This window comes from Siphateles boraxobius, unplaced genomic scaffold (assembly GCF_051911475.1).
Source record: "Siphateles boraxobius isolate OS27281-9 unplaced genomic scaffold, OSU_SipBor_1 41, whole genome shotgun sequence".
In the NCBI taxonomy this organism is placed as follows: Eukaryota; Metazoa; Chordata; class Actinopteri; order Cypriniformes; family Leuciscidae; genus Siphateles; species Siphateles boraxobius.
The window spans coordinates 20,826,018-20,852,295 of record NW_027509042.1 but is presented as its reverse complement, the minus strand read 5'-3'; the positions used below and the strand labels follow the sequence as shown (position 1 = coordinate 20,852,295).

Sequence of the window (26,278 nt, the reverse complement as noted above, 5' to 3'; positions counted from 1 at the left end):
TGGTTTTATGAAGAGATGTAATTTAGGTCCTTATTCGCATAGGTTCACATGTACTTGCTTGACATGCGAGAACCAATGAGGTTTGTTCTCATCCATCATACATATGGGGTTCAGTCTTATGGGTTAGTAATGAATAGTGAGCAACCGACGATGACAGAATTTTCATTTTTGAGTGAACTATAATTATTAGACGTCTGGTGTTGGTTGCAACTGCTGGACATAAAAATGTTGGGGTGTAAGCTCAACGCTGGGCTTAGCTACGCCGACCCAGCCTTCCAATAAATATTTACACCTGTTGCACCAACCAAAACTATGACCAGGCACAACTATGCCTAGCGTAGTCAATGCATGTCCATGCTGACACATTCTACCGCAGTTATATTTAAGACGCAATTACCCAAGGGTTACGAACTTTGGTAATAAAGAACTGAATTACTCATAACTTAACAAGTGAAGCAACCATCTGATGTGTAAATGTTTCCTAACGAGTCAGCGTTTTTACATCCGAACTCCCTGTTCATTTTTACAATGCAAACATCATTTTTAAATTATTATTTATTAAAATTCGGGAATTGTCCCTGCATATTAAAAGTGTGAGCAAGCTACATATAAGCCCACTGCAAAAGTCAAAGAGCTCATCCAGAAATCGGTATAGATTTATTATTTTTTTAAAGGTATGTGCACAGGTCCTACAACTTGAAGGAATAGTTCACAAAAAAATGAAAATTCTGTCATCATTTACTCACCCTCAAGTTGTTTCAAACCTGTATGAATTTCTTTCTTCTGGAAGATATTTTGAAGAATGTCGGTAACCATACAGTTGATGGGCCCCATTGACTGTCTGGTTACCAACATTCTTCAAAATATCTTCCTTTGTGTTCAACAGAAGAAAGAAATTCATACAGGTTTGAAACAACTTTAGGGGGAGTAAATTATGACAGATTTTTTGTTTTTAAGTGAAGTATTCATTTAACTCACTTTGTAGCAAGTTATTCACCTTGGTTGTGCAATTATGTTGTATTTGCTAATACTGTTTTTTGTTATTATTTTTTTAAGCACAGCAACTTAGTTTAAATGATTCGCTGGAAAAATATTGCTTGCTATGAATGGACTTAACAACAAGGATGATCTGAGCAGGATGATGCCTAGTAAACAATTTCTGCTAATAATCCCAGATATCTAATATTTCAAACATAATTACATACAGAAATTTTGTGTTAGGTCAGATACCTGCATCTGCAGGGCCGTAGCTGGGGTATCTGCTATTTGAGCGGATTCTGACACATTTGATTGGCCATTGATTTCACACGCTCTACAGATATGTCTGTGATTGGCTTCAAATTTCAACGCTGCAAAAACATTGTGCTTACACGAACACTCACAGGAGCATTTTAAAGTTTTTTGAAACAGCCAGCTATCAGTGGGTATACTGCAGGACTGGTCAATACAGGAAAAACCCTGAGTAGTAGTGCAATATACTGCAAATTATTGCGTGTCCTGATCATCATCATTAAAATTAATCAAAGCTATTAAAATTTCACTCTCTCAAAATGAAACAGGAGTCAGTCACAATTCATTCATATTATAGCAAAACAACTGAAGAGACATTTGCCTATATTTAAAAAGAGAGTGAGAAATAGGATGAGGTGAGGTGATGAGGTGGAGAGTGGGGGAGCAGGATCAAGAAATGTCCCAAGCCGGACTCAAACTCGTATTACCAGCATGAGCATCTGTTGAAGCTCTGGCACATCACACGTTTGGTTATTTCAAATTAATAAAATAATAAGACTACGATGCATCAACAAGACACTAGAGCAAAAGTATAAGGGTCCTTCTCCACTAACTGGCTGAAGGACCCTCATACGCTCTACTCTCTTGTAGATAGAAACTTTTAGATAGAAGAGATTAACAAAACAAACAAATGAGGCAGTGGATTAGTTGAGGAACAGCATGACCTGAACTGGTGGTTATTATTTCTGACTGTTATCAGACTGTGACACAGACGTGTGAGTGAGAAAACCATATTAATGGATGCTGTGCGGTGTGACACTTTGACAGTGTTGCACACCTCAGGGAACTGTGTGAAGAACTAATAGCACAGAACTCTAATGCAGGAAGATTGCAGGCTTCAGATTTTGCAGGAACACTTACCAGTCCAACACCAGTGAAACTACTGATTACTTCTGGTTTGGGTTAAAATACATAGAACTATCCTCAGTTTTGTCCCAAATGAGAAACTACATATTATGCACTACACTATACGGTTTAGAAGGGTAGTATTGCCTACAATGGCATACAAACAGTGAGAATATGCCGTTTCAGTTTCGAAGCCGCTAGCTTTAGATAAATAGCTAAACCGTGAACTAAAAATAAATTTTGCATCGTATAGTTTGTCAACGTATCACTTTATGCCCAACAAGACCTCAGTCCCTGTTACATGGACGCACGCGTAGTCGTCCCTGTAGACAGTTGCGGTCTTAAAAGGGTAGTAAAACACAATTTCCCTTCTCTAACTTTAGCTAGTGTGTAATGTTGCTGTTTGAGCATAAACAACATCTGCAAAGTCACAACGCTCAAAGTTCAAGGCAAAGGGAGATATTTGCTTTTAAAGAAATCAATTTCTAAGGACTACAGCAAACGGCCGGTAGGGACTACACGACATTCCTCCAGGGTTGCTGACATCACTAACCCCACTAAACCCCTCCTCCGAGAATACTAAATAAGGGGGGCGAGGACATTTTTGCTTTGGAGAAGAGTTGTTGTGGTATAACATTAGTAGGCTGTTGTTGCCGCAATCCCGTCGAAACGCTGTTATTTTCATCCGGATTGCAGGTCCACTTTGTTCAGCGTTCCTAGGGCCGGGGGAGTCAGGGATCAATGGTTAAAATTTATTTTTAACTTGGTCCCTCATAATGATGACCCATATCTCGCTCTCTGTGCTGAACATTTTACGGAGGAAAGCTTCCACAATCTTCGCAAGCTCAATGCAGGATTCGCACAACGACTTGTCCTGAAAGATGGAGCAGTTCCAACTTTAAGAACAGAAGCTGTTGTTTACGGGCACAACCTGTAAGTATGATTTATTTTTCGTCGATGTGTTTTCCTGCAATAGTTCGTATTGTTAATTGTACGTTGCAGCAAGGAAGTAAACGACTACGCTGTTTGCCTCTGCAAACCAGCTTGTTAAATGCTCATTCATACCTAATGTTACAAACTTTTTTAAATCTCAACAGCGAACTTGGAATTAGTGTAAATTATTATTTGATTAGAGCTTTTATGTATTGTTTATCTACAGTCATGCTAAACATGGTTCTGTGTTTGATTTAGATTTGAACTTACTGTAGTAAAGCCAATGTTTAGTGTTCGTTTTGGGTTAATAGTTCTGGCGACAGATATTTGGCTACAATCGTTCTAAAAATACAAATGTAACGGTGCCATACAGTCAATAACGATCACTATAGATCTGCAGTCTTTACTCAAAAAAAATCCCTTTGAGGACTGTAACGTTAGTATAATTTGTCAGAACGATTAAATGAAATTCTTGTTTATGAATATGAAGCTTATTTCTTGTAATACTATAATAATTAGTACAATTTAATAACAGCGTATCTAAAAAGTAATGAGACAAACAACAACAAAAAACAAACCTTTCTAAAATGTTGTTTAACAGCCGTTCTTGAACAGGTTCTGTTCGATCATCTTAACTAACATTCTCTGTGTCCGATTGATGCCATTGTTTATAACACACCAAAGCACAAACTACCGGTAAAGGTAAGGGGCGTGACGTTTCCAAAAAACATGCACTAGGCGGTTAGCGAATCACAACACACTGGGCCAGCTAACCAATCTGAGCCCATTGCGTATTTTTGAGGGACTGGCTTCATAGAACCCGGAAACCATCCGACCGTTTTTACAAGGATGGACAGAGCAGTGTAGAATAAAGGTGAAATATTGAAAAATAATGCAATTTTTTTTAAAACGAAGCATGAACACATGTTACAGTGCACCCCACAAACACAATCAAGCCTTCGAAAAAATGTGTTTTACCAGCCCTTTAACATACAGGCATAGGTATGCGGCTGTTTGGGCCCCCCTACCAGCAGTCATAGTAGGGGGGCCCCCAACCAACTTAGAAAAAAAGTCAAAAGAAAAAGCCCCTTATCACCATGAACGCTTCAAAAGCATGGTAAATTTTATTTATATTCTTAAGAAATACGTTGAAACGTTGAAGTAGTAGTTAAAATGTCTAGTTCATGGTTATCTGTCCCTACACATACACCCCCTTCTTTCACAATGAAATGGACTAGTCCGTAACGGTGCACACCGCGAAAGATAAACACACAGTGACAGGAGGACAGGGAAGTACACAAACAGAGATGAAGCAAGACGAGTCTAAACATGAAAATGAAACGTTACCCAAGCGGCTTAAATAAAAGAAAAATCGAAAAGACGTTGATAAGTATTTTGGCAACACTGCCGAAGATGACAAACATTTTTATTGCTACTGTGAGAAGAATTCAACAAGTAGGACTCTCTCTGTGTCAGAAGCGTGTGATGTTGAGAACAATTTCTCTTTTCTCTCTCAAAGACACTCACTCACACACTCACTTCTTGGCAATATTTGGTAAGTATATGGCTGTTTGTGATATTTTGCTAGGTATATGACTGTTTGTGGGGGGTTTATCCTAGCTACTTGTCTTGCTGGTTATATTGACATTGATTTGATCTTAAAAAAAGAATAAACAGTGCTGGTTTTCCTGGCATTTTGGCAAAGACAGGTGTTATCTGAAACCTTATTCTCTGTTGGGTTCCAACGTGACTATAAGTTTGTGTAGGCTACTTTGTGTTCTTTGCCTTCCATCTTCATTTTGGAGTAAAGAAGTGTATGCAGGGTTTAAAGGGGAAGTTTTTTTTCTCCTCTCCAACCTTTACTTCCCCGTAGATTAGCTTTACCTGTCTATCCACCATTCAGTCGGTACATTTTTTTTTTTCGTTCTCTTTTAAAGATCGGATGGGGGGCCCCATACCTTCGCCTTGGGCCCCCAATTTGCTAAATCCGCCACTGCCTGTAGACACATTTTTATCGCACAACCTGCAGATTCAATGCATTAAGTTGAGGTGTGTGTGTGTATATATATATATATATATATATATATATAAAATGTATGTGTGTGTGTGTGTGTATATATATATATATATATATATATATATATATATATATATATATATACAGTATGTATACACACACACACACACACACACACACACACACACACACACACACACACACAGACAGTACCTGTAAAAAAATGTTTTGGAAGAGGTCTCTTATGATCACAAAGGCTGCATTTATTTCAAAATATTACAAATTAAAATAAACGTTTTCTCTATTTGAAATTATTATCAAAATTATTTCTAAAGAATCGTGATTCGTGTAACACTGAAGACTGGAATAATGATAATTACTGAAAATTCAGCTTTGCCATCAAATGAATAAATTACATTTTTAAGTTTATTAAAATGGAAAACCATTATTTAAAATTGTAATAATATCTCATAATATTACTGTTTGACTGTATTGTGAAATTGAACATTTTAAATAGCTAATATTAATTCTAAAACCTCCAAATTATGTTACATTTTTACTCTGCATTGTAAGCACAGAGGTTGCACGGACTGCATTTATTCACTAACCATGATCGCAACATGGTCAAGAATCATGTTTGGATTTATTACAGGTTCTTCACAGCAGGGGAGAGGCCAGAGATGTTCAAGGGGTGGGCCTTCATAAAACAGCATCTACAGGCAGAGTATGAAACTGCACGCTAAATTACCAAGAAAAAAATATAATGCAGCACAGTTTCGAGTTCAAAGTTTCAAAACAGCAAACAATAACAACCTGTAAAAAAAAATTCCACTTATTAACTTAAACATTTATGTTGCTGCTGTAATTTAAATAAAACATTTTTTGCCATGATTATTGATCTTTTTTTTTAGTCCAAGACAAACGATAAAATGTCTCTTCATATTTTCTATCAATTATGTCAGTGTAAACATTATATGATTTATTGTTTCACTACACACAAACAAAATACGTCACCAATGATCTACTGTGACAACTCATAATAATAACCATTTCTCATTTCTCACCTTTTATTGGTGAGAGTAGCAGGTTTACTCTAAAACTGTCACAAAACCAATTATCTGCATGGCGTGCGGCAGAAACTGTGACTTGTGACTTGCTGGATACAAATATATTCTTGAAACTACAAAGGCCTACTTTATACAACTGTATACAACAGAAATAGGATGCAATTCATGCATTTGAGCTATTTTTGGGTTTGTTTTTCTTCATTATTTCCAATCAATGGTTATATTTTGGCATTTGGTGTCCCAGCAGTCATTCCTGGTTGGCAAGAGTCACCTTGACCCAATGTAGTCTCAGTATTAAGCAGAAAGGTGAAAATATGGATTAAAAAGTGTTATTCATAAGGCAGAGGTTAAGATCAAGAGCATGTGTCTGTATCTTTGATCTCAGCGGGTAGATGCAGCTGTCCACATAAGCAAGAGACGAAAGTCACATCAAAGTCACAAACTAGTCATCATCAGATTTCTTTAAAGCAATCCTTCAGAATGTGAGCCTTTCACTGCTACTATTGATAGATCAAAAAAGAGCTGTCAAAAAGCCATCAATAGTTTTACTTGGATTACACAAACACTTGAGACGAGTGAATATAGTAGCCAGCATTCCCTTTCTGTGCCAAGGCGGCAGTAAGGTGTGAGAGTGTGATGAATAATTTATGACGATCCTTCTGCCGTAGTGATTCAGCACAACAACTTTCACCTTCTTGCTGTGTGTGGAAGCTACAGCGAGCTATGCCAGCCAAAGTGAGAAATTCTTCACAAACTGGCTCTGGGAAAGAGGTTGTTATCTATAGGATCTCTGTTCAGTCTTTATCTTTGAGATCATCTCTCTCACCAGCAGATCAATTCCTTCACTGCATGCACAGCAACTCTCACAACAGGCTGCTGTTACACAGTGGCTGTCATATTGGCTTTTCTGTGGGATAGTGAATATGATATGTTTGTTAAAATGGGTGAGATTTATATCCAAGTCCTGTCTGTGTTCAAAAGAAGTCTGAATTTGAGTGACACTGTATCATCACGAATGTGGCTTCTTTCTGCAATGACCTTCATGGGTAAATGAAGCTCTGGATTTGAAGAAATCTCAGCCAATCTGGTTGAGATCGATGCAAATAATAAAGGGCAACTAACATTTAATTGAACAAACATAGTTTGGCAAGCAAGCCAGTTTTGTATTCTTCCTTTCTTATTGTCACTTAGCAAAATAGTTTGTTAGTGGCACCTAATTATAACAGCAGCAATTCTGGGTATGTGACCAAACCTGCAAATTTTATTGGATGGCCAGTTTTTAAATCGCAGTACAATGAAAAAGAGAACACCTAAGCTTAAAATAAAATAAACATCTGTCGCATTGATGGCAGGCGCCATTAAAAAAAATCACACCATATTTTCCCATCAAACAAACTAGACAAAAAGTGTGCACATCCAGCAGGCAAAAAGCTCAATGAGATTGCTCAAACACAAACAAAAAACAAATTCACAGAAAGGAAAAAATTGGCGCACGCCACAGCTCCATAAATAGAAAAAATATTTGATGCATTGCATGCTCATTTCGAGCCATATGGCTCTTCATCAGACAATGAAATCATTGACAAGTAGGCCCTTACATACAGAGTATACATCACATGAAGAAGAAAAAATGCAATGTAATACTATATAAGGGCCTTCTTGTAAATGGTTTCATTTTCTGATCAAGAGCCATATGGCTCGAAACATCGCTTTTGGTTAGAATATGCAATAAATAATATTTCTATTAAAGGAGCTTTGATGTGCCAACTTTTTCCTTTTTGTGACTGGTGTGAACAGCCCTTTAAAATTCTAATTCATCGGTCACTCACTTCACAAGCCAAGTCCATTCAAGTTTAATTTAAATGAAAAAACAGATTTTCTCAAAAACAATTTGCAAATAATGCCCCATTCGTTCAAGAGGACGAAATCACGACTACTAGGAAATCTGTCTCAAAATGAAAACGGGAGGTGTAGCCACTGGCAAAACAACTTGCTCTTTTATTAATGTAATAAATTACTTTTGGTTTAGGGCGCACAAACAAAATGCTCTGATGAACTTCAATTTTGCAAGCGATTTGCAACAGACGCCTTCTGTCTGGAAGCAACAGCATCTGAAAGATTTAAAGGATAATAACAGCCAATCATCTGAGCTAATTGTTCAGTCACATGACCTCATTTATGTGATTCATGGTTTATTCATGTCCAAAAAAATTTATAAATAAACAATTATAAAAATAATTATATTGTACAAATGCTAGATGGAAAGACCCAGATATAAGTATTTAAAAATTCACATCTTGGTCTTTCCATCCAGCATTTATATAAAAAATGCATTAAAATATGTGGGTTGAAATTTAGTTATAGAAGCTTATGAATGATTCAAGCTTCTAGAAAGACACTTTTTGGTCAAGATCTTTTTGGAAACAATCAATCTACAAATTATCCAAGACAATATTAATATTTTTATATAATGCTTCTGACTTGATGTCCAATGCAAAACATGTCCAATGCCAAGACCAGCTCCTGAAGCAAAACCAGTTTCATTGTTGCTACTAAAAACCTCCAACTGTCCATTATTACCAGTGTGTATGGTACACTTGCTCTCCCCTGACAACATTACAGTGATCATTGGAGCGTGTGTGAGGCTGCCGACGTGAGAGGCCGGCTGGAGTGGAGGCTGGGGTGATGTGTGGGTAGTGATGGAGAAGTGAATGTTTGCAAGAACATACTTGCACGTTAGAAAAGCCTCTGGCATGGGGCTCCAGGATGGCTGAGCGAGATGAGAATGGAAACAAATGATCTCAGACGAGCGCTATTCTTAGGTCAGCACTGGTGCTATTAATATTCAGCTATTCTCATTTAGCGATATTAAGGATAATTAATTTCAGCCCTGAAAGAGACTCAGCAGTCAGAATTTCCTTATGGGAGCAACTGATAAGTGGACTGCAGCTGTGAAAAGGTTTTGAAGATTGTATTAATGAAATTGTGTGCAGTGGGAAAACATACGCCATGAAAGATAGAATGAGAAAATCTTTAGGTTGCAGGTGAAACCCCTAGTGTTGTGGAGCATTGGTCTGATGAGCTATGATTCAACAGCCATGCAGCCTGGATCATTTGTCACTTGATTAATCTAAAAGCTAGACTTCGAGGGAATGATTAATAGAGCAACACAGGGGGAGAGACAATTAAACATAGCCATGCAAAGACACAAAGGAAAGGGAGTGAATACATTCAGTCCAATTTATTAGGAAAACAATACTTGCATAATTTCATGAATAAAAATACAAAATATGGCCTGAATTTATTTTTTTATATATATATATACATTTATAATTTTATGCTATGGTATATCCACCCAACCGTTTATTCTCTGTAGGGCATTATTAATCTTCAGAAAATATTGATTGTCGACCTCAAAACTTCAGCAGTAACAGGGTTGAAAACGTAATCTTTAAAATGCCTATAAAATGCCTATTAATCCGAGAATGCACAAACCAGGTGTTCTATTAAAAAGGTGACACCTACATTTCCTGTATTCATTGAAAGACTGGGGAAAAAATATAGTATTTAAAATACACACTGTGTATATATATATATATATATATATATATATATACATACACACACACACACACATACATACATATACATATATATATATATATATATATATATATATATATATACAGGTCCTTCTCAAAAAATTAGCATATTGTGATAAAGTTCATTATTTTCCATAATGTAATGATAAAAATTAAACTTTCATATATTTTAGATTCATTGCACACCAACTGAAATATTTCAGGTCTTTTATTGTTTTAATACTGATGATCTTGGCATACAGCTCATGAAAACCAAAAATTCCTATCTCAAAAAATTTGCATATATCATCCGACCAATAAAGGAAGTGTTTTTAATACAAAAAAAGTCAACCTACAAAAAATAATTATGTTCAGTTATGCACTCAATACTTGGTCGGGAATCCTTTTGGAGAAATGACTGCTTCAATGCGGCGTGGCATGGAGGCAATCAGCCTGTGGCACTGCTGAGGTGTTATGGAGGCCCAGGATGCTTCGATAGCGATCTTAAGCTCATCCAGAGTGTTGGGTCTTGCGTCTCTCAACTTTCTAATCACAATATCCCACAGATTCTCTATGGCAGGCCAATTGAGCACAGTAATACCATGGTCAGTAAACCATTTACCAGTGGTTTTGGCACTGTGAGCAGGTGCCAGGTTGTGCTGAAAAATGAAATCTTCATCTCCATAAATCTTTTCAGCAGATGGAAGCATGTAGTGCTCCAAAATCTCCTGATAGCTAGCTGCATTGACCCGGCCCTTGATAAAACACAGTGGACTAACACCAGCAGCTGACATGCCACCCCTGACCATCACTGACTGTGGGTACTTGACACTGGACTTCAGGCATTTTGGCATTTCCTTCTCCCCAGTCTTCCTCCAGACTCTGGCACTTTGATTTCTGAATGACATGCAAAATTTGCTTTCATCCTAAAAAAGTACTTTGGACCACTGAGCAACAGTCCAGTGCTGCTTCTCTGTAGCCCAGGTCAGGCGCTTCTGCCGCTGTTTCTGGTTCAAAAGTGGCTTGACCTGGGGAATGCGGCACCTGTAGCCCATTTCCTGCACACGTCTGTGCACGGTGGCTCTGGATGTTTCTACTCCAGACTCAGTCCACTGCTTCCGCAGGTCCCCCAAGGTCTGGAATCGGTCCTTCTCCACAATCTTCCTCAGGGTCCGGTCACCTCTTCTCGTTGTGCAGTGTTTTTTGCCACACTTTTTCCTTCCCACAGACTTCCCACTGAGGTGCCTTGATTTCTTTGAAATTTCTTTCTGTGTCTAACCCTCTTGCTTGAGGGTGTCAATGATGGTCCTTCTCATAATTTTTTGAGAAGGACCTGTATATATATGTAACAATTTGTTTATATTATATATGAAAACATAAGCACCCCAACAAAATTAATATAGCAGTACTCTTAGTTGTACAGGGATGTTATAGCATGGCAATTCCAATATTAGTGTGACGAAACAATTATTCACTTTGCTTTTGTGTGTGTGTGTGTGGGGGGGGGGGGGGGCTGTTGGAAGGGGGTTTGGAATGGGCTCAAATATTAAAAACAGAAAGAACGGGGCAAAACTACACCCATTCAAAATCGATGTTCCATATGGCCCATACAGGTTTTTCCTGAGAGTGCTTTCTTTGTGATAAAACTAAGGGGAAGTCTCTGTGGAACAACAGACTAGAGTTCACAGTGAAATGAGAGGCAGCTGTCAATCAGCCATTCCTTTTTCCCTCACTAGCCTCACAGCAAACACAACTTTGCCAAGGAGACCCGCAGGTTGAGCAGGGAATCCACTACAGAACAAGAGCCATTTTAATTTTCGGATAAAGGGGAGGAGCACAGAGGGAAGCGAGTTGGAAAATCTATTCAGCTGTTCCCTCACTGGGCTTCTATGGGTTGTCTGCTTTCAGATTTGGACTCCAAGTGGCAATAACCCACTTCTTTCAAAAGGGATTTCTATTCAAAAGGGGGAGAGGGGGAGGGGGGATTGGTCAGTCTCATCTTTGGAGACAGCAACGTACAAAGATTAGAAAAGTGACCTTTTATTCTACAAGTTCCAAACATATCAACATATGCCAAATGTATGTTCATTATATGGTCGATCGTACTCTTAAAAGGCCCCCAGAAGACACAAAAAAACCTTGTGTATCTGCGACCACTGTTTTAAAAACTGAGAGGACACTTAAAGGGTAATGAAACCCTATAGTGTGTTTTTGAGATGTTAACAGATATGGTTTCACATCAATGAAAAAACACCAAAAGCACTCATTGTGTTTATTATTAAGGGAAAAGTGTTATTTTTAGGCCGTGTGTCCACCAAAGCGTTTTTTCACGCGTCTGGCATATTTTTTCAATTTTTTTCAATGGGAGTGCCGCGTTTTTAGAACGCCATGAGCGTTACGAGGCGCTGAGCGTTTTTTTCATGCTGAAGCATGAGCACTCTGCGTTTTTTTTTACTCGTCGCCGAGAGTTGAAGAATGTTCAACTTTGGGTAAAACGCAGCGCTCATCACTGTCACTTTTTACCCAGCCGTCCATTCACAGTAGAGGAGGGGCGGAACAAATACCACACCGACCAACTGTCACAACATTCTTTCTGTACAACGACGTCAACCAGCAGAGCTAACCAAACAAAATGGATGAACATTTTTTTTAGCATGAAACAAATTATCTGCGAAATCAGTTACAAGTAAACTGTGCTGTGGATATTCTGTATCATAGCAACGAATCGTCTGAACTGAAGAAACGCTGCGCTGCCAAAATGCTCTCAAGCGCCCACAGCTAGGCGTTTTCAGCTGGCTAAAAACGCATTGGTGGACACACGGCCTTAAAGTGGTTTATGTTTTTCTGGCCTCTTTCATTCTTCCGTTTTAAAAAGAAAAGTTGAACCTATGTCACGAAAAAGTGAGGTACATGCATTCATTTTGGAGTAATGGTTGGCTGCCATGGCCTGACACATCTACGTCACCAGTTTCTCCCTATTATTCATTAAAATAAACTCTTTTAATCCAATCATTACGCTGTGATACGCATGAGAACCACTGATCTATATAGAATGATATATTCATTCTATATAGATCAGTGATGAGAACACATTACAGCGAAGAATTCAAATGTAACACAAGACCGGTTCAGCGCCTCTGCCTGTTCGGACACGCGTCATAAGTGTATCAGCACGGTAGCACAAAAGTGTTGTTTGCATTTTTCCCAGGATGCGGTTAGAGCTGGAGTTTGAATACCAACGCATGAAAAAATTTGACTGCAACAATATTTAATACGCGACAAAAACAACATGAGAGCAGTTTATGCATGTAACGTCGCAATGAGTTTAACAGCAAAGCAGATCACAGTTCATATGATCAGAACAAGTTTTTATGGACATATTTTATATATATATATATATATATATATATATATATGTGCAAATAAGGACACTGATACAGCGGTACATTGTCAAGAGTGGCTGGATATAAGCAGCGCACAAAGACGAAGAGTACAAAGAAATAGTCTTTAATTCAATAATCCACAAGAGATGGGGTGTAAAAATGGGGAACACATCCACAGGACCAAGAACTGAACAAAACGTTACTTAACACAACGAGTACTTATACAAGAACTAAACAAGGGATATAATGAGATAATTGATGAACACCAGGTGGACTAAATGACTAAACACACGGAAAAACTAGGCCACACAATAGGGCAAACTAGGCCAAACTCAATAAAACATAACATGAAACATGTCTGATCATGAACGCAATGGCAAGATTGATTACTGATTGATTACACAGAAATTACACTGAAAAGTCAAAGAATGGACAAACAACTAACTATGCCTTTATTCTTTTGGTTTTAAACTGATGTGTGTCATTTGTTCAGAGATGGTGGTGCTTGTAAACGTAATAAAAATATTATAAGACATTTTGAATGATTAAACCAATCAAAGCATACTCCAACTGTCAATCAGTGTCCGATTGGTCTCTCGACAAATCGTCACAGTAGAGGCTATATATATATATATATAAGGGGTGTAACGATACATGTATTCGCATTGAACCGGTAGGCATACGAGGCTTTTGGTTCGGTAGTCCACCAAGGATTTATATTTAATCATGGGGAAAGTAGGTATTATAAAAAAATTCAAATGTATGATTTTGGTGGTAGTTTGCTCTGACTAGGTAGCGAGTTGTTAGCTAGCTATTGTGGCTAACAGCTGATAGCTTGCCAGCTGTTAGACACGGCTCACTGTCATTAATCTGGATTAGGCCTGTCGCGATAGTCAATAAATCAATTAATCGCACGATAAAAAAAAAATGAGCTCGATAATTTCCATTTGCATGCTTGTTTGTTTTCCTCGTCTCTCTCTCTCTCTCTACCAAAGAGACTGGATGACAACTCTGTTTAAGACATAATCGAATGAATTGAATAGTCTCCAAAACGGACATTTAAACAGAATGGTGTGTGTATTTGTCCATTCAGACACGAAACAGAGCTCAATTCATTACTCGCGCAGTGAATTGGGGTCCATAGCTGCACGCTTCGGATCGGGTGTGTGCACACAGAAAGATGAGACATGATACTATATGAGACAATTTATCCTTTTCTTTTGGTATAGAATAAAATACCAGTTCGGCGTTCCTCTTTCGGCTGTTGTTGCAGCCAACTGCACAACATATTGCAGGCATTACTGAGACCGTCGGTCGTCAAGATGGCGGCGCAAAGCTACAGTGACGTCATGTGACCCGAACGAATAGGTTTTAAGTCCACAGATCAGCAACATTCGCCATGGATTTAATGTAGTAACACTCACTGTAACCATGGAAGTTTGACAGAAATAGTAAAATGCTTTCAAGTACATCACACATCTTTTTCCAACACTTCAAAACTCAAATATGATCATATTTAAATGTTATTTTTAATGTGATGACCAAAACATTATTTGTTCATCCTTCAATGATTACCCCCATTTATAAAACTAAAAGTTTCAAGATGTAGGAAAACTCACACTTATTTAAAACTAATTTTTCTTTTAATAAATAGGAAATTTCTCTGGCATTTTTCTTTTTGCTGTATCGCATCGAACCGAACCGTGTCATGGCACCACTGTATCGTATCGAACCGAACCGTGAATTTTGTGAACCGTTACACCCCTAATATATATACACTATGAAAACACAGGTTTTTATGTTAGATGTAATTAATCAGGATTAATCGACTTTACACCCCTATTCCCAACCCATTTTACAGCCCTATTCCCAACCCACTATACCTACCACCACCACACCTGAAATCCAGACTCCATTGGTTGAACTTTCAAATGATTTTGGAAAACACTGTGTCATATTCGCAGCACGATCGAATCTCTGAAGTACTTTAGCTTTAGCCAAGCAGCATGTCATGTTCCTCTGTGATGTACATATTGTGGTTTACTACAATATTTACAACAACATACATATGGTTTACTAATGTTTCACAAAGTTACAAACACAAACGTGGCGCGAAAGCATAATGTGTATACGGTTTACAAGTGTGTCGGTGGCGCTTTTTCATATGTAGGTCTCTAACTGAAACATATGCTTATATGCTAGTTGGGAGACATTTTCAACATATAGCCTATTGATAAACTAATGTGTCAAACTAATACACTCTCACTGGCAGGATCTCAGTTTCAGTATAAGTGATATCAGGTTCAGGTAGGCATTTACAGAAACATATGCTTGTGAACAGGTGAACAAAGTGCAGGTAACTTCCCAACCAATTTACCAGTTCCTCCCATGCCAATGGAGTGCCAGCGGGTTGCAAGATAATCTCTAGAAAATGGAGCTGACCCCTGTATGTATTATATTTCCAGGGAGATGCCTGTAAGCAATATGTGAAAAGCTGCATAACAGATTCCCTGTGCTTTACAACACACACAAACCTAACATCAAGATTGTTGTAGAGATCCTGCCATCATGGGTAATTGGAAATCATGAAAGGGAACTTTCAAGTACCTAAAGGCCCTTTCACACAAAACATGAAAAAAAAAAAAGGATTCTGCCAACAAATGGTCTACTCACACCAAGAGCAAAATCAACATGCAATGGACTATGGTAAAAGCAAATTCATGCCCATTAACTCTTTTTCTACCAGCATTTCAAAAATAAAGTTGCCACCCAGTGCCTGCATTTTTTTTATCATTTTCACAAATACAAAAAAATACAAAACTAGCACTGTCCTACTGCTCATCCTGGGTCGACATTTCATTCAAGTAACATTAGGCAGTTTATATGCTGTTTAATGTTGGTGATCACGTTATTTTACATATGCATATGATTACATATGATATCGATTGTTTCTGCATCTTCTCAAGTGTTTTGATCAGGAGATCCAGGACTCTATCAGAAGATGAGTAATAGCGCCCCCTACCATATCACAGTGAAAACAGAAAAGTGGAAAAATCTGTCAATGGCGGGGATGCGTTTTTTCTCAAATGACGAAAAGTTCCGTCGGGGAAAGATTTAAATAAATGGCACAACATCAATGCACCTTTCATCTGCTCTACCATTACAGATATCAGTAAAACAGAATTTCAACAATTATAAAAGCTGTTGTAACAATGTAACAAAGATAAAGATATTAAATCCAAGTGTACTTTAACATTTAAACCCAGATAGCACATGTACGTCTGTAAGATGTATGCTAAAGATCTGTTAATCTGGAAAGCATCTGCTGTGTATAACATCTGATAAACGTCTAATGCCGGGGACACTTTTAACGACAGCTGAAACATTCTAAGACTGAACTGAACATACTTAAAGACAGTTTCCAATAACTGGAGCAGATTTTAAACTTGGACTGAACGCAACTGTCTCTGACATCTTCTAAATGTCTGTATGACATCTAACAGGAAACGTCCTAGAGATGTATTGCAGAGGAGCAAACACTCTAAAAAATACATCTTGCAGATGTAAATGCAGACATCAAATAGACATCTCCGAGATTTATTTGTGCTATAAGGGAATATTGCAGGTCTGCAAAAAGTGTGGTGTTTTCCTGTGCAATTTAATTAATTTTGAGAAAGTGTATTTTATTGAAGTTTCTAATATTGTTTTTGTGCAAGGGAGATGAATAATGGCGGGTTCAGACTACACAATATTTTTGTCCGTTACGATTAGGGGTGTAACGATACACAAAACTGATGGTTCGGTTCTTCCCACGGTTTTGACGTCTCGGTTCAGCTCTATTCGGTGGGGTGGGGTTTAGAAAGCTAAAATTGCTTATTTTTTAATTTTTTTTAAACAGTGGTTTAATTAAAAAAATGTGTCTTTGTCTTTAAATTAATTCAATTACAATTAAACGTTTGGCAAAGATTAAAAAAAAAGATCTGCTAATGCTGTAAACTATATAAGGAGCACGCACAATACTAGCCTATAACATTAAAGGTTAACAACAGAGCCAAGACTTTTAGCCTAAATTCAGATGCTATTTATTTTTTAGATATAATAATCAACACCCAACACATTGTATGAAAACATGTCATAAACTGAACATAAGGCAGTTTTTGCATTAACTTGTGTTTTTACTCTAATGCGTTATTGAAATATAATAATTTGCACAGTTGCTGTCATTTTCATGAAAGATATTTGAAACATACATTAAATAATCAAGATATCATTAACAGGTTAAGTAAAATATAGCCTAATATACAGGCTAATATAGTAATAATGCTATGTAATAATAATGCTAATGCTAATAATGCTATGGCAAACTAAGCTGTTTTATTGACGTCTTTCCGCTGCTGAAACACTGATTGAGCGATTACACGTGTTATGATGGCTTTCAGTAAGTATACTGTATCTTTCAACATACCTTCAGGTGTCCATTCATGTTTATTCTGTAACTGAGGAAGAGATGATCGCGTTTACTCGCGCTCCGCGCTGCCGCATGAAATGAGGAGCTAGTACAGAGATCTGTCCCGTCACATCAAAGAGCAACAAAACGGCATTTATTCCTTGAATTTCCTGATCAAATAGACAGAACTTGAAAGATTACACCTTGCTTATTATCGAAAGTAACAAAAACACGGAGCTTGCTATTATATGGTGTTAATGGTGGTTAGGCAACAAAACTGAATTCGTTGTGTAGCTACACATAAGACATGAGGTCCGCTGGACCGGGGTAGTAGGAGGCGGGGCGTGTTCGGTACGCCATGAGGGTATCGCGATTCGTATCGTGGGTTCTGTATCGCGGTTTTTCGGTTCGGTTTGAATATCGTTACACCCCTAGTTACGATAGTCACTGTCTGTCATATTATGCGATTTTGACTCCTAAATTCATGTGGTGTTGTAGGAACAAGTCAGAACTACATGTTGATTCCTGACCAATCATAGCTTGCCGTCTTATACAGCGTGTGAGAAGGCGGAGAAGCAAGAGCACAAACAAACATTGGCAACCAAAGCGGCACACTCGGTTGCTTCTTCTGTTGCTGAAGTGCCTCCGCTATCGTTCACCAGCATTTATCTTTTTTCACTCTGTTAAAGTCACTCGAGGATACATCATAAAGGCAGGAGAATTGTTGCCATAGCTCCACGAACCTTTCCTCCATTGAATAATTTCACCTAGCAACGCCAATACCATTGTCTCTTTAGTTTGCCATGTTTGAAAGTACGTAAGAGCTGTGTAAAAAATGTAAACATGCTATTCTTTCTGTCAGGACGTGAAGCATCACAGACTATGTGATCCACTATAACACACTATGTAAGATAGTCCCAACGGACAGTGTCATTTACAAATCACCAAGACAACCTACGTCCAACGGATCATGACCAAATCCGGCTGATATCTTGTATTCTGAACCTGGCATAAGAAAACGGTTTAAGCACATTTCTTTTCTACATGTTTTTCTTACCTTAAATGGTTAGTTCACCAAAAAATTTAAATTCTATCATTAATTTCTCACCCTCGTGCTGTTCCAAACCCGTAAGACTTTCGTTTATCTTCGGAACACAAATAAAAATATTTTTAATAAAATGTCAGTGATTTATGTCCTCTCCATTGACAGCTATGCAACTACCACTATGACGCTTCAAAAAGTTCATAAAGAGATTGTAAAACTATTCCATATGAATTGAGTGGTTTAGTCAAAATTTTCAGAAGAGACATGATCGCTTTATGATGAATGTTTATATGTGAATAAAAACCTAAATTCAATCCGTTCATCAACTCACACATCAGTTGTGGTAAATGGAAGCTCAAGCATGTTCGTTTGACGTGTGAGAACCAATTAGATTCATTATGTTACGCAGCACGTTTGAGCTTCCGCAAGAACCAATGAGGTTTGTTCTCGCACATCAAGCAGGTTCGGTTGAGCTTCTGTTTGTTTGCTGATCAATGTTTAAATGTGAATAAAAACCTACATTTAATCAGTTTTACTGGTTTGGAACAACATGAGGATGAGTAAATTATGACAGAATTTTCATTTTTGGGTTAACTCTCCTTTCAAAACAACTGAACTGAAAAATTACTTTAATTGTGCTCAATCAACATCTTTTTTTGCAAAGAGAATAAGACGTAAATATAAGATTTCTAATTTTTTTATATTCTATAATATTTTAAAGATATTAGCATCATAGCAGTCTGCATAAATTAGCTTTTAATTAGGAAGTCAAATCAACATTTGCACCATTTCCCATAAAATCACAAGGAATCAAACCACTTGTCTTGAAGCCCAAGATAGAGGTATTATTTTGCCCGCAAGAGACTGTACACAACAGAAAAGCAAGCCAGACAAAAAAAAATTATATATATATATATATATATATATATATATATATATATATATATATATATATATATTGCACTGTCATCAGATCAGACCTGTTCTGCATCTAGCCAGACAACACAGGACCCACATTCAATTCTCAGAACATGAGATGAGTTCTAGTAAAACAGCTGAGAAGTGCTGCCTTGATGACAAACAATAAATCACTCCATTTAAAACTCATCAAAGAAAGGTATCCAATTTAGAGAGCTCTGTTATCAGCCACTCACCCCTGGGCACATGGACAGCAAGTTTGTCCCCCAGTCCTGAGAGATTTCAGTGTCTGACATAAGAATGAATCACCTGTTAACAAGGACATCCAATCTTGTCTGTATGTCTGTTAACAGTTCACTACCTTCACTGCAGAAAGAGACCTTTCAAAATGATTGATAAAATGCTTGTTGTGTGATAAGTGAAAAGGACTTTCAGTAAGTAGAAAGTTTGATAAAAAGGAATGAAAGAAAGTATTCTTAAAAGGTCACATTTGGAAACATTTGTTGTTATCAATGTTAAAAACATTTGTGCTGCTTGATATTTTTATGGAAACTGTGATACATTTTTTACAGAAAGTTCAAAAGAACTGCATTTATAAATGTCTTTACTGTCTTTAATGCATAAATACTACAAGCCTGCTATTTCATGCCTCCAAATGCATTTCTAACAATCCAGTGAACTATTTGCACAGCATATCCGAGAGATTATGCTGCATATCATTGGCATCAAATGGATTTCAGAAATTCAGTCTTTCGGCGCTTTCATCTCTTTGCCTATAGTGCAACATTAAGAGAATTTTACGACGTGCAACGTGGGCTTTTTAAAGGGGAGCTATTCCTGTCACACTGCACACAGCCTTCCGCTTATTTCTCTTTGTGAGCTGCACAGCTGGTAGAGGAATGAAAATAAACTGATGTTGTATAATCTATGGCACAAGAAAAACCCCAATAATAGACCTGTTGGCAGTGGCTGAACACCAGATTTATAGCTTGACAGTGATGCTTGTAACTTAGTGGAGTGGGAGGCAAAGCTAAGGGTTTTCCATCTTCTAATGAACCATGTCATGTGAGACAACCTAATAAGCATAGTGCAGAGTCTATAAATTCAAAGCCTGCACAGGACAAATCAGATTTCACTCCTCTGTCAGTCCTGGCATACTAAGCCTCAACAAACGTCCATCACAGGGTTCGAACGGCGGCATTTTTTCAATTTAATTAACTCTCCACTTCATGGACTTATGATTAATATTTCCACATCCATAATGCAGAAACTGGTCTCAATGCTAAATATGACAGCATCATTTGCACTGGTAACGGAGTGGCATGTTTATTCATTTATTTTAAAGGTGTCACTATATGTAAATGATGCCTGTCGTGCTATTTGCTTTGGTTGGATTCCATTAGGCCTATGTATTTGTACCTTAGCCTATATATTTTACGAGCAAATGATTTGATTATTCAATAATAAAAGCAAGCATGTAGATGTTCATAGATCTCTAGAATTATTTATTATAAAAATATTTTACTTTTATTCATATTATAATGATTTTAGATAAACTCACACACAGTATGCATACGTGTGTGTGTATATATATATATATATATATATATACACACACACACACACACATATATATATATATATATATAAACTCAGCAGAAAAAGAAACATCCTCTGACTTTCAACTGTTTTTACTTTCAGTAAAATTAATGTGTGTAAATATTTGTATGAACACTAAAAGAGTCAACACCATAAGACATAAACTAAAAATGTTTCACAGACATGTGACTAACAGAAATAGAATAATGTGTCCCTGAATGAAGGGAGGCTCAAAATCAAAAGTACCAGTCAGTATCTGGTGTGGCCACCAGCTGCTTGAAGTACTGCAGTGCATCTCCTCCTCATGGACTGGACCAGATTTGTCAGTTCTTGCTGTGAGATGTTACCCCACTCTTCCACCAAGGCACTTGCAAGGTCCTGGACATTTCTGGGGGGAATGGCCCTAGCCCTCACCCTGCGATCCAGCAGGTCCCAGACATGCTCAATGGGATTGAGATCCGGGCTCTTCGCTGGCCATGGCAGAACACTGACATTGCTGTCATGCAGAAACTCACGCACAGAACGAGCAGTATGGCTGGTGGCATTGTCCTGCTGGAGGATCATGTCCGGATGAGCATGCATAAAGGGTACCACATGAGGTAGGAGGATGTCTTCCCTGTACCTCAAGGCATTGAGATTGCCTGCAATGACAACAAGCTCAGTCCGATGGTGATGTGATATACCGCCCCAGACCATGACGGACCCCCCACCTCCAAATCGATCCCGCTCCAGGGTACAGGCCTCGCTGTAACGCTCATTCCTTCAACGATAAACACGAATCCGTCCATCACCCCTGGTGAGACAAAACCGTGACTCATCAGTGAAGAGCACTTTTTGCCACTCCTGTCTGGGCCAGCGAAGGTGGGTTTGTGCCCATAGGCGGCGTTGTTGCTGGTGATGTCTGGTAAGGACCTGCCTTACAACAGGCCTACAAGCCCTCAGTGCAGCCTCTCCCAGCCTATTGCGGACAGTCTGAGCACTGATGGAGGAATTGTGTGTTCCTGGTGTGACTCGGGCAGTTGTTGTGGCCATCCTGTACCTGTCCCGCAGGTGTGATATTCGGATGTACCCATCCTGTGCAGGTGTTGTTACACGTGGTCTTCCACTGCGAGGATGATCAGCTGTCCTCCCTGTAGCGCTGTCTTAGGCGTCTCACAGTGCGGACATGGCAATGTATTGCCCTGGCCACATCAGCAGTCCTCGTGCCTGCAGCATGCCTAATGCACGTTCACGCAGATGAGCAGGGACCCTGTGCATCTTTCTTTGGGTAGACAAGTCTCTTTAGTGTCCTGCGTTTTTAGAACAGTGACCTTAAATGCCTACTCTCTGTAAGCTGTTAAGGTCTTAACGACCATTCCACAGGTGCATGTTAATTAATTGATTATGGTTAATTGAACATGCATGGAAAACATTGTTTAAACCCTTTACAATGAAGATCTGTAAAGTTATTTGGATTTTTACAACATTCTTGTTGAAATACACAGTCCTGAAAAAGGGACGTTTCTTTTTTTGCTGAGTTTATATTTTTTCCTCTTCAGGAAAAACATTCAACATTTGCTGTTTTTCCCACTTCAGAAAATGTATATTCTGTCGGTCATGCTATTTGTTTTGATGAGATTCCATTAGGCCTAATTATCTGTTTATGTTTTTAAGCACAAATGATCCGATTATTCCATAACAAAAGCTATCATACAGATGTCCGCAGCCGTCTATGATTATTTATTGTAACTTTTATTAATGCTATTCATTTTTAAAACTCAAAGAAACAAAATAAAAATTTTTTTAATAAATGTAAATATCTTATGTCTATTGTCTATGTCTATTTCTGGAGAAACATTCAACATAAACCATGTGGTGCTTTTCTCACTTCGGAGTCCAAATTAAGTTTTCCACTAATAAATGTTCACGGATTTCCACAGACTTCTACCCATTCTCTAGCAATCTTTTCAGTGCCAGACCAAATAAATGGACTCGTTCTGGCAGTTCTGCCGCACTAATGTGTGGATGCACCTGTGCTGCTTTGTCATGGGTCACTGAAGGATGTGTGTGATTAAACACGCCAGCTTCATGCCTTTAATAGGAACATCAGCAGTGGGTATGTAGCTCACAGATGCATTATCACACCATTTGAGATACAAACAGAAAGCTCTGAATACTAAAATGCTCAGACAAAAACAATGTATTCTATTCAAGAAATCGAGGAATGATCAACACATAATACACTACTATAAACATTTAGGCTATAATCAAAGCATGATTTCTGACAGTCAGACATCCCAGGTCACAACCAAAGATGCATTTGCTTTGCAAACATAATGCATATGGTTGACGAAACTGACTGCATGATCATGATGCAAAGCATGTTGACTTAAGAGTTTGATGAAATGTACTACAAAATACCCTTTCGCTGAGTTTTTAATAGTAACATTTAATAGTGTATCTGTGCCAGTGAAAGAATATTGCTATGGTTTATGTTTAAAGGGATGGTTTACCCAAAAATAAAAATACTGTCAGAATTTAAAAGGTGCCCACAAGACTTTTTACTGCTCTTTATTCCAAGTCTTCTGGAGTCATATGACAATGATTATGTGAGGAACAGAACAAAATTTCAATTTTCATTCACTAGAGATGTACCAATCGACCGGTCAGGGACCGGATTTGGACGATTTTCCATATGATCGGCCCGGATCAGTCTCCTGTCTTTCCGTTTGGTCTTTTCAGTTTTGTTGCCAGCGGGACACAGGCAATAACGTCAGCTTGGCATTCTGGCTCTCTTCTCTCCGACGATGAAGTGACACACACCCGCCTCATCTCATTCTCTCGTCTCATTCGCTCCGGTTATAGTGCTTGTATTGCGCACAATTTTAGTCATTCCTGCAGGTTTTGTGCTCACACTAAAAGCGTGTGTCTATATATCTATATAATCTATATCATCTAGAAGTACCAAAATGATTGGCTTACTGCGCTTAAACGGTCAAATACATACAAAATTATGCCAAAATGCCTGTCTTGGCGAGTATTCAGCTAAACAGTTAGTTTTGGAACGTTAAATAGTTGAGAGAAACCGCATGTTGAGTAACAGTATATTGGATCCGTGCATAAACTGTTAAACTGTCAGCTAGGGGTGTCGCGATGAAGGAATTTCCCTTGTGGTAATTTTGAGGCCTCAATAAACAGTCAATTATGTCTTAACTGAAGGTAAACAGTTGAGAAATAAAACACAATATGTAGCCTAACAGTAGACTATGCTGAATCAATCCATTAGCCTAACTCTTAAAGTGAAAACAGCCTAATATCCCTGCTGCGGTCTGCGTTTTTAATGTTGATCAAACAACTAAACACAAAGAACAATCACTCATTGCACTTGACTGAATTGAATTAATGTTTGGATTAATCTGTTTCATGCTGGTAAAAAAAAAAGAGTTGGGAATAAATTACATTTAGAAAAAAAATATTTTAAATTGTTATAATATTTCACATTACGGTTTTCCTGTTTTGTTATGTTTGTTTAAATGAATGCAGCCTTGGTGAACATAAGATACTTTTTTTTCAAAAACATAAAATAAATTGTAGTGTTTTCAACATTTCGGCAGGTACTGTACCTAATCAATTTTTAAATCAGGATTTTTTTTATTAATCCATCTTTATTTCACCAAGCATTTCCCCATCTTTTACAATGCTTCATAGGATTGTTGTTATTTCCCCTCAATAAAGCAGTTTATTACACAGTCTAGTACCTTTGTCTTTTTGTCCAATTTTCAATTTATTCAAATTAAAGTTTGTAATGTTGTGATTCACCTCAGCTGGTTGATTTCGGTCATGGCTTATGACTCTTATGAAGACTTTTTTTTTTTTTATCCTATCGAAAAAAAATACTTCCGGAATAAAAAATTCTGAAAAATTGGGCACTGTTGCACACTGGAGGTAAAGATTCTAAACAAAATATCAGTCTGTCCCTTACACAAATCTATCATACAGCTTCAAAAGACATGAAGAATAACACAAGAGAAGTCTGAGCTACTTCACTGGTGATACTGTATCCTTTTCAGGTTTGACATCTTTACTTACTATTATTCATTGACACTACATGGCAACGGCATTCTTCAAAATCTCTCCTTTTTTTGTTTCACAGAAGAAACAAATAAGAAGTCACAAGTCAGGAACAAGATGAGGGGTATAGAATAGGATTTTCATTTGTGGGTGAACTATGCAATGCAAAATCGGTTGTCTTTCTTGCAGTTGTGTGTTTGTTGTAAAGGAGACAGAATGTGAAACCCTAATGAGCTGCCTACATGAACCGCATTGTTGGGCATCATGTGCGCCTATACCAATCGAGAATCGAACGTGCATATCATGTCCCTATCATACTGGCTAGGTTAGATAGTAGAAGGTTTGAGACAAAACCGCAGTCTTACCCAGCTTTGACCGAGACTCTTCCAGCTTCTGAATCTGGTTCTCAATAAAAAGCATCGCCACTCCAAACGCCATAACAGCCAGCAGCTGGAACTTAGGTGGCATGATGATCCTCAGGAGCCCCATCTAAGTATCGGATGATTATCTACATGTCATGCCGTAATTTGAATGAGAAGCGACGATCAATCCGTTACTGGAGCAATGATATCGACTCCGGACATATGATCTCGATTATGCGCAGGGAAAACAGTAAAGTTGTTAATGTGGAAACCGAATACATCAGTACAAACAATGGCATTTCAGACCATCATCTGTTAGCGGAATGTGGGATTCTGATAAAACCCTGGACTCTTGACTCTCGGTCTTAGTTGTTGCACATCAGCGCAGCTCCAATCGTCCACCGCTCTGCTCTCCTGCGTCAGTCAACACAGGGATTTTATTCCTCCGCGGGCTGAAGTGAAGCAAGTGGAACGAGATGACGCTTATAGCGCCATCTATCGAGTTGGAGATTGACAGAAACGGGACTCACTTGGCTCATGAATATTAATAAGAATCAGTTTCTGGACCTCGAGTCCAGAGCCGTTGAAAAACTCTCTCTATGTCTCTGCTCGAGTCTATGTTATGAGCAAACGTAGTAGCCTACGCATAACAGTAGCCTATTACTATTCATGAGCTAAATACTGGCCTAAGTGTCTTTCACAATAAATGTCTCATTGAAAGTTTATTTTCTTTTAGTAGC

The 26,278-nt window shown here is 38.1% G+C and overlaps 1 protein-coding gene and 1 pseudogene across 1 annotated transcript in view; both read right to left on the bottom strand.

Moving 5' to 3' along the window:
• hs2st1b (heparan sulfate 2-O-sulfotransferase 1b) overlaps positions 1-25,985 on the bottom strand; it is an 83,562-nt gene extending 57,577 nt beyond the window's left edge. Inside the window, exon 1 of the mRNA XM_077198922.1 lies at positions 25,542-25,985. Within this exon, the coding sequence (XP_077055037.1) occupies positions 25,542-25,665 (124 nt within the window). The 5' untranslated portion in view covers positions 25,666-25,985. The remainder of the gene's footprint in view (positions 1-25,541) is intronic.
• LOC143706931 (uncharacterized) lies at positions 21,687-22,383 on the bottom strand (annotated as a pseudogene).
• Positions 25,986-26,278: the final 293 nt, after the last annotated feature.